The 9,683-nt window shown below is 32.2% G+C and overlaps 1 protein-coding gene across 1 annotated transcript in view; it reads left to right on the top strand.

Annotated features, from left to right (window-relative positions):
- The window catches only part of LOC106462880 (protein Skeletor, isoforms B/C-like), a 67,799-nt gene that overhangs the window by 37,606 nt on the left and 20,510 nt on the right, over window positions 1-9,683 (top strand). Inside the window, exons 10-13 of the mRNA XM_013922846.2 lie at window positions 1,956-2,069; window positions 2,744-2,995; window positions 4,243-4,436; window positions 5,378-5,435. Of these exons, the coding sequence (XP_013778300.1) occupies window positions 1,956-2,069; window positions 2,744-2,995; window positions 4,243-4,436; window positions 5,378-5,435 (618 nt within the window). The remainder of the gene's footprint in view (window positions 1-1,955; window positions 2,070-2,743; window positions 2,996-4,242; window positions 4,437-5,377; window positions 5,436-9,683) is intronic.

The following is a 9,683-nucleotide window of genomic DNA, read 5'->3' as shown; positions in this document are numbered from 1 at the left end:
ATTTGCCCCTTGAGTTTCAACATTTCTGTTACTTGCCTTCTAAGATTCACATTTGATATTTGCCCCTTGAGTTTCAACATTTCTGTTACTTGCCTTCTAAGATTCACATTTGATATTTGCCCCTTGAGTTTCAACATTTCTGTTACTTGTAAATTTACCTTAAGATTCACACTCTTTTACTTTTTGAAAGTTTTCACTTGAGATTCACATTTTCGATTACTTGTAAGTTTTCCTTTGATTTTCACACATCTATTGTTTATAAGATTATGTTTGAGCTTCACATTCTTGTTACTTGTAAATTTTCCTTTTAAGCTTCTCATTTCTATTACTCGTAGGTTTACCACTTGTAAGTTTTCGCTTGAGTTTCACAGTTTTGTACGTTTTCACTGGAGCTTCACATGTCTGTTATTTGTAATTTTATTTTTGGTTTTTACATTTCTGTCAGTTGTACGTTTATGCCAAATTTATCATTTCTTTTGTTTGTTTATTTGTCTGTTGTCTAACATGTCTGTATTTTTTAATTTACCCTCTAATTTGACATATATTTTGCCCGTTAGTTAGTCTGATGACTACTATATTCACAACTTGTAAGTTTACTCTCATTTTTGACATATATTTGCTACCTTCAGTTTTGCCTGTTGACTAGCATGTCTATTGTTTGCAAGTTTAACCTTCAATTTCGCATTTTTGTTGCTTGTACGTTTAATATACCTCTTGTCTGTTTGTTTAACCCCCAGTTTTGCATGTTTTTTTCTTGTAAGTTCACCTTTTAATTTGGCATATCTGTTGACTATATGCTTCAATCTCCAATTTGGCTTTTTTATTGCTTGCACTCATAACTTCCAGTTTTTCATGTTTTTTGCATGTACTTTTAACTTCTAATATGTCAAATTTGTTGCTTGTTACTTTGCATATTTACTAGCATGTCTATTATTTACAAGTTTACCCTACAATTTGGCACATCTGTTGTTGCTTCTACATTGAACCTCCATTTTTACATGCCAGTTTCTTGTACATTTACCCTATAAATCAACATACCTGTTGCGTATTTGTTTGTCTTTTGAATACCATGTTTATTATAAGCTTATCCTTCTGTTTTCCATATCTATTGCCCGCTATCTTTTTTGTTCATTAATTTGGCATATCTGTTGTGTGTTAGTTTGCTATAATGTCTAACATACTTGTAAGTATATCCTTCAATCTGACATATCTGTTCTGTATATTTGATACATCCTTTGTTTGTACATTTACCCTTTAATTTTATACGTTCGTCTGTTAATTGCAAATTACGCTTTAAACTATGTACTTTTTGCTTTTACATTAGTTGTGTTATGCTGCAAGCGTGTTTTGTGATGTATTGTGTGGTTAAAAATATACTCTGTGTTGTGTTGAAATTGATAACAACGATTAAGAGTGATCCATGCTGAAAATGAGAAAGTTACTGATTTACATTATGACGGTATTATGAATTCACTGAACCTCTTGTTTTAAATTAAGAAGCATAACATATATTTTCTTTGAGTAAACTTATTTTTGCACAATGGGCACTGAGCTATCTGCTTTATCCTGTTATGAAATTGTAAAACCAAAGTATTTATGCAACACGAGCTGTAACATTTCAAGAAAACTCTGTGGTGTTTAATTAATCACCTACTAACTTAAACTTCTAACCACTTTATTAAACGGTTAGTAAAATTATTAATGAAAGGCTCAAAACAAAACATAGGTTGAATGTACAAGCATATCCAGATTGGATAAAGAAATTCATATTGAAGATTGTAGTTTCCTGTTGATTACTATTCGAATTCTGAAAATATATGTTAATGAGAAAAGTATTTTCTAGGAATGGACTAGTAAAACCTCTTAGTAAGAGGAAAAATATATTTACTTAATAAATTTAAACACATAAAAATGATATGTGTGTTTGTAACTATTATCCACGTGTGTGTTTTCAGTGGACAAAGAATATGACCAGAACATATATTCAGACGGTCCTCAAGCTGTGTTGTGGGCCATTGGACCAATCAACAATCGCGGGGAAGTCTCATACCATAAACTGCGTACAGACGGTAGGTTTGGAAACTAACTCGTATTTATTATGCATGAACAAGTTTTACAAAAATCCCGACCCATTTCTATAAACAAGTCATTTTGAATTCATAACATCACGTGTTGGTTGAAACAAAGGAAGAAATAAATAAGTATCCCTTTTATACCCATTTGTACTTTGAAAGCCAAGCTTTGTGAAACTGACGAAACAGCAGTGAATTAAAATAGCTCAGTCTTTATTGTGAGAATGTTAACTTTTGTGGAACTGATAAAAACAGCAGTGAAATAACTAAGGTTAATTTTTACTGTTCGTAAGGTAAGCTTTGTGGAATTGTGAGATAACTTATGACTGTTTATTACTTGTTTCTGTCCCCTAATTTTAAGATATTGGTCAAAGTTAGGCTGATGGTAGGTAAAGTAAGGTCTTGTGTTACTGAAATTTATTTTGAGCGTTGTCTAAATTTGGTACTTCAGTTGACGAAAATCTATACCAATGTTAGTTGAAATGTTTAAAAATGACAAAAGTAGCTCATTGATTGAAGTTTAGTGGCAGCAATAAGTAAATTTAAAGAAACATATGGATTTGTTGTTAAAAAAACTACTTTTCAAATGTTCTTGATAAGAAATATCGTTTTGGTTTTGGCCAGGAAAGTAATATCTGACAAGATAATCGCTGCTTATCTTGTGTTTCCAGGAAATATGTTTATCGATTTTGCTCGGGCTCCTAAATGGAACTGTCCAGTTCCTGCTGGTGACTCTGAATATTCTTCAACGAATGATGACGTCGAAACGGTCTCGGAACTAGAGGGTACTCAATATGCTAGTAGTAACACAGAAGTTGAAAATCGAGCTTGGGAGATTCCTTCCATCGTCTGTCCAGCAAATAGAACGTTCTACGCTCAGATTGGACCTACTGGTGGAAAGAAAGGCTATCAAGGCATCACAGGTGCTGCCCTTTCAAACTTAATTGATACTGTTTAATGCGTAGTCGAAACTAAAAACAATTATTCGATGAATTGCAATACAAAACAGTATCTACTTACTCACGTACGGTACAAAAATCAATATTTTATACCTTCTCCAAAGTGAAACGTTGAGCTTCAAGAAACATTCTGTAATCATAAAAGATACCGTAGAAGTAGTTATTTCCGACTTTCTCAATATATATATATATATATTTATTTATTTATAATCATAGGATAATATTTAGTAGTGTGAATGAAATCCAATAGTTCAGTAAAATATATTTATAGACACGCTGCAGATCAGGTATAAGTGTTAGTATTAAACACACCAAATCAAAGGTTACAGTTATGGTAGTAAGTCACTATAATTCCCTGTAATGTAATACAGACACAAAACATTTAGCTATAGTAATAACTCACCATGGTCCGCTGTAGCATAACAGAGGCATATAAATAAAGGTGCAAGAATCCTCAATGACTCACTTTGGTTTACTGTAACATAAAACATAAATATGCAAAATTATTCCTGGATATTTAGCTGTTGTAGTAAGTCTTTATGAGTATCTATATGACAACATACACACACAGTTTATATGTCATGTTGTCATCACGGCGACTACATTTCACCCAATACAATATTTTAAAAGTAGGGCAATTGAAAGGGAGATGTAATATCGACGGTTACATTTTGTCCAATAAAAAATCTTTTAAGTAGAATGGGAAATATTCTTTGCTTTATATCACATGTCATTGCGATTGTTACGTTTTATCGTGAAATATTTGAATAGCTCTTCTACCAACATACCTTACGTCTAGTGTAGACTAATAATTTGTTCTGAGTTATAGAGTAATGCTTTTTTTTTCTCTTAGTTGCTTCTTAAGAACGTACAATACAAGCTTTGAGTTTGAACTTTGATGAGCACTTTAAAATTACTTTGTAAGAGTTGAAACAGAAGTTTTCAACATATGCGCTCCATATACAATATATCTTTTATTAAAACAGTGATTTTAATCGATTTTACAATCTTACATTAATTATAACGTATCGACCATATTGAAAAGATCGTCTGCTGGATCAGTGCATCAGCGTGTACATAGAATGAGACCTTTACATAACATTTACCAATATTTAGTCTGAATTTGAACAACGCAATTGTTTATCAGAACATTCCTTTAAATGTTCGTTTTTTAAACATTCCTTAAACTGTTTATAAACGTTTTATTGTAGGCCAAGTGGGATGGGGCATTGCTTGGTACATCAATGGGTTAATTATTCCCGAAATTACGGTGCAGAGAGGAAAAACATATACATTTTACGTGGAAGGAGGGAATGACCCTGAAAACCCAGCTCGTCATCACCCGCTTTACATTACAGAAAGTCCTGAAGGTGGATTTGAGTACAAAACAAAACCAGAACGAAGAGTGAGTTTTCCAGTTGCGAATGATATCCATTATTAGTTTACAATTTGTAATATGTTCTTTGCAAAAGCAAATAAACAATCAACTGTGACCTGTTTTTAAACATTAGGATATTTTAAAAATTCTATGTAAGATTTGAGCTGTTATTTATGGAGCATTTTTCAATTTTAAAAAACAGTTTGATAAATATTTTCTAGTTTTTAAACATAGCTTGAGAAAAGGTTTTTGTTTTTTACCTTGAAAACAAATTTATCTCTGGATTAATTTTGTGGCTTAAAAATCTCTACTTACCGCTGTTGAAGAAAGTAATTTAGTTATGAATAGATTTTTCTATATCCAAGTACAGTACGAGACAAATCGTTTAAAAACAGTATTCTCTTTACAGTTGCCCCCCAGTGGCACAGCGGTATGTCTGCGGACTTACAACGCTAGAAACCGGGTTTCGATACCCGTGGTGGGCAGAGCACAGATAGCCCTTGTGTAGCTTTGTGCATAATTAAAAACAAACAAAACAAACAAACTCTTTACAGTTTCTGGTATTTTTAGAATAATAATCAACATTTTTGAAAAAAAATATCCAAACACAATAATTTTAAGAATTACTCGATTAAAATGTTTTTAACTTTTTGCTTCGTGTAATGTTTGGTTATAAAAGTATCGTCTTATTTTACATTTATTTTATGAAATATTTTTAACTTCGGAGTTTGGAAACATAAGACAGCTACACGTGAATTTAAAACGTATCCCTTGTTTTCTGTGTTCGTTTTTTTTCTCCAGAATGTTGAAGCTTACAGCCTGAGGATCAGTAGTATGAACCATTCCCAAAAATATGGAGGAAGTTTCACATTTAAATCTAGTGTAATGCATTATAATTACTGTTTTATTCTGATGGTTGGTAAGATTGTGTCATGTTTAAATGGTATATATGTATTTGTTTTTTAAAGAGAGAAAAGGTTTTTGCGGGAGTAAAGAGAAGTCGAAGAGGACCACACCCTACAGCAGGTAAATTTCATTTCATTTTAATCTTTGGGACTTAACACTCCACAGTTGGGCTGTGAAGTTATTATTTTAGGTTTCCAAAGAGGATTTGCACATAGCAATGCTTTAGTTAATGATCTTTTTGTGTTGACAATCAGTTCGTAATAATGTTCATCATTGTTTGGAAATGGTATTCCAGCTGTTCAGCCATTAAAAACGATTCTAGTGAAAATGTTTGTTTGCTCACCAAAGATCGGATTCTATCAATTTTTTAACTATTTTGTAATCGAATTTATTACTTGTCTAGAACCATTTAATGTGTAAGAGAAAAATTTTACGCATTTAGAAATATTCTGTATGTACGTATCAGAGTATTATATTTACAAGTCATCATTAGACGCTTTACTCCAATAAAATAAGATCATTCCTAACATTGATAACTCCATTAATGATGATTGAGATGCCTACAACAGATACAAGTAGTTATATAAAGCTAGGTATGTAGCAAAGACTCCATAAGGTATCAAAGGTTTTTTTTTATAATAGCAGGTCATGTAGTACTTACATCAAATGAAGTTATGGAATTCTATACTTTGCATGTACATAATAAGATACTATTACTGGATGTGGACTTATTTTATTAATGGTATAGCACAATAGAACATTTTCTTAGATCAAAATTTTCTAATAGTATTCGCCAAATAAATTACGTCTTCATCTCACAAGTTTGAAACTATCACATCACTTACAAAAACAAAAATGTTTTCGTGAAAGTCTGAAAACTGTTTGTCTCGATTGTACTATATTTATTCGTACTATGTTTTATTTTTGGACATCAATATTGGGAAAAAAATCTGTATACAACAAAGTGTCATACTTCCCAGACAAATTTTGTTTTCGAAGTTAGAAAACGTATATGAAGAAGTGCCACACTCTGCCAGGCAAAGTCTGTCATTTCCGTTCTATTCTGTATATCAGAGTGTGACCACCCTCCTTAGGCAATGATTGTCATACAATTAATAGTCTGTATACAACAAAGTACCACACTCTCCAGGTAAAACTTAACATTAAAGTTATAGAGTGCATATAAAAAAGTGCTAATCTTCCCCAGGCAGAGTCTGTCATTTCAGTTATAATCTGTATAAAACAAAGTAACCACTCCTTAGGCAAAGTTGTAGTCTTTATATAACAAAATAGCCCTACTCAGGCAAAAGTTGGTCTTTTAAATTAAAGAATGCATATAGGAAAGTGAACAATCTCCAGGCAAAGTTTGTCATTCAAATTATAGTCTGTTTACAACACAGTGCCACACACACCCCAGTCAAACTTTGTCATTTAAATTATAGAGTGTATATAACAAAGTGCTACACTCCCCAGATAAAATTTGCCATTCGAATTGCAGAGTCTATATAACAAAATGGCCAATCCACACGCAAAGTTTGTCATTCTAGTTATAGTCTGTACATAATAAAGTGACTGCTCTCCAGGCAATATTTTTCATTCAATTGATAGTAAAATTCAAAGTTATATAAGAAGGCATATGAATATATTTGTCTGACGGGTATAAACATAATACTTGTAACGGGGGGGGGGGAAGAAAACTCGGAAGACGAAAATGGTTGTTTTGTATCAGGTATAACCAGTCTTTATCAGATAGTGGTAAGTTAGGAATTTTTAATAATTAAAGTTGTTGAAACATATTATCATGATATAAAAGACTGTTTGGTTTAGATATTAGTGATTAATTAATTTTTGTTAGTGAATATTTTATTATTGTTTTGTTTTTGCTATAATAAGATTTAAAAGCAAACGATTGCAGAAAGTTTTGTTATTAATTCATTGATGTTGAGAATATCGAATGTCACGTGCAATACATCAACGTTGAGAATATAGAAGGCGGACAGACGATTAAGTGATAAAGATATAAATAGCGTGAGACAGACAGAAGAAGACAGATAATAGCGAAAGAGGATCAAATTGGCGTGAATTTAAGTACCGTAGAAATGATAGGCCTAACGATTCGCATAGACCTAACGTTTAATATGTTAGAGTGAAACTAACAGTAGAAAAGAAGATAAGAAAAATAATTTTACTCCGTCAAAGTGTGGTTCTAAAGTAATTGGATAGGCCTAAGTGGATATTTGACAAGAAGGAAAAAATGTCGTATATAGTATTTATGATATGCCCATAATATATATTTATTGTACATACGTTAACTTGTTCTGAATATATACATATATTATTTGAAAACAAGTGACGTGCGTGCTGTTTATTCATCGTTGAATTCATTGCTAACAAGTCACAGACATCTACTGTAGAAGAATCCTAAGCCCAACAACAACATAGTATATATTTATACTATTAAGAGATATAACTAAAAGCATTTTATTTTGACAACTGGCGAAAAGAAGAATCCATATTTTTAAATTCTGACACATATATTACAATTTTCCACATCGCAAATTCAAAAGAACCTGAAAGCTAAATTTAGCTGACAAGCTCCATAGTTTTAATAATGTAAGGATATAAAAATGTGAATATGTCTATGCATTTCACCAAGTCTTCTTTCAAAATTCTGATTCATATAAAACTTCCTTGTTGACCAATCATCGTACTAATCGGGCTGAAGTGACCTGTATTGTTCGAAACTGATGGTTATTATATTGATTATGTTACCATGTGTGAATTATATGTTTGTTTTTATGACAATTGTAACTTGAGAAAGGTGAGAAACCCCGCGAATTTAGGTGTAAGGCTGAGTATCTTTAAACTATTTTCTTTCAAGGTGTATTTTTTGCGTGACAACACTGGAAAAGCAGCTGTGTCGCACTTTAACGTGAACATTTTGTTATTTCACAACAACATAAGTTGTGTTCTTTAAATACAGAGTTATGTAAATTATGACACAATTGATTGTTGTAGCAATATAAATACGTATTTTTTGTGTTTGATAACAATACAAAAGATGTGCAGTTTTGAATTCAAAATTGTGTTTATTTAAATACACTGTTGTGCTGTTAAGCCACATTTTTATGGCACGTTCGAGATTGATAGTGCTGTAGCAGACACCATATTTTTAGGGCCACCTAAACTATTAGTAGATGGAATTTAAGCATAAAGTTGAACTTGTATTATCCCATTCTGTTAAATTGTTGCAAGATAAGAAAATTTGATTTTCTTTATGACAATGTCATTTGGCAATTTTAAACTTTGAACAGTTTCATTTTTCATATACTGACATATTGTTGTGATTTTATCATTTTCTTTAGCTTGAAAAGGATATATATGAACTAGTAATTGATCTTTTATAGTAGACATATAGGTAAAAATAAGTTTAAAATACTTACTATTTTGATGGTGCTATAAGACAGTATGAACTATCTAGCTAAAATATCTGTCGTGTGTTTCTTAACTGATGAAGTATAACTGGCTGTCTGATAACATCAGTTAGTCAGTGTCATAGTCATAATTCACAGTCATTCAGAAAACATGTTAGTGAGTAACACTCTCATTAAATAATTTGTGACCATGGAGCAGCAGAAGAACAATCAGGATATCTTAAGACAAGGCTGAAAGCCCAACAAATTATGATATTTTTCAGGTTATTAGCTATCAGCCAAATCACTATTTTCATTATCAAACATGAACGCTTCCAAGGGAAAAGGGTTTGTGCACCAGTCACCAAAATTCTCCATGGGTAGCATGACACCATGTTCACACCTGTGCATAACTGTCCATATACAGGCATAGTTACACAAGTTGTCTCTGCAATCGCAGGTTATTTATCAGTTCAGGAGAAGATAGGCCTTGCTCATCAACTGTGGCTGGAAAATTTTGTCAGGACTCTTCTCACATTCATAAGCTATGAAACAGACCATAAGCTGGTAAACTTCACGGACTATAAAAGCATTCCAAGCTAGTTTCTCAACAATAGCATTTTTCACACCTAACAGCATTCAATGAATCACATTCCTTCACATACAATTTACTCATAAACTTTATTGTTATCGGTTTTTTTCGTCTCGAGATATACTGTCGGGCGCCTAGATCCGCCAATGCCTAAAACTAGTTGGCATTCTGCATCATTAGTTACAGTACTGTCACCTTTCAATGTCCAAAGAAAGCTAAATGTGTCGCATTCAGTGGTGCAGTAGATAGGAACTATTACTAGATGTTCCTTGTTAGTATGTCGAAGAGCATGCGCACTGGAATAAATATTGTAAGAGAATATTGCTTCTCATTATTCCCAGTGAGTTACTGCTTATCATTATT

Source organism: Limulus polyphemus, unplaced genomic scaffold (assembly GCF_000517525.1).
Source record: "Limulus polyphemus unplaced genomic scaffold, Limulus_polyphemus-2.1.2 Scaffold1274, whole genome shotgun sequence".
Classification (NCBI taxonomy): Eukaryota; Metazoa; Arthropoda; class Merostomata; order Xiphosura; family Limulidae; genus Limulus; species Limulus polyphemus.
This window is presented reverse-complemented; position numbering and strand designations above follow the sequence as displayed.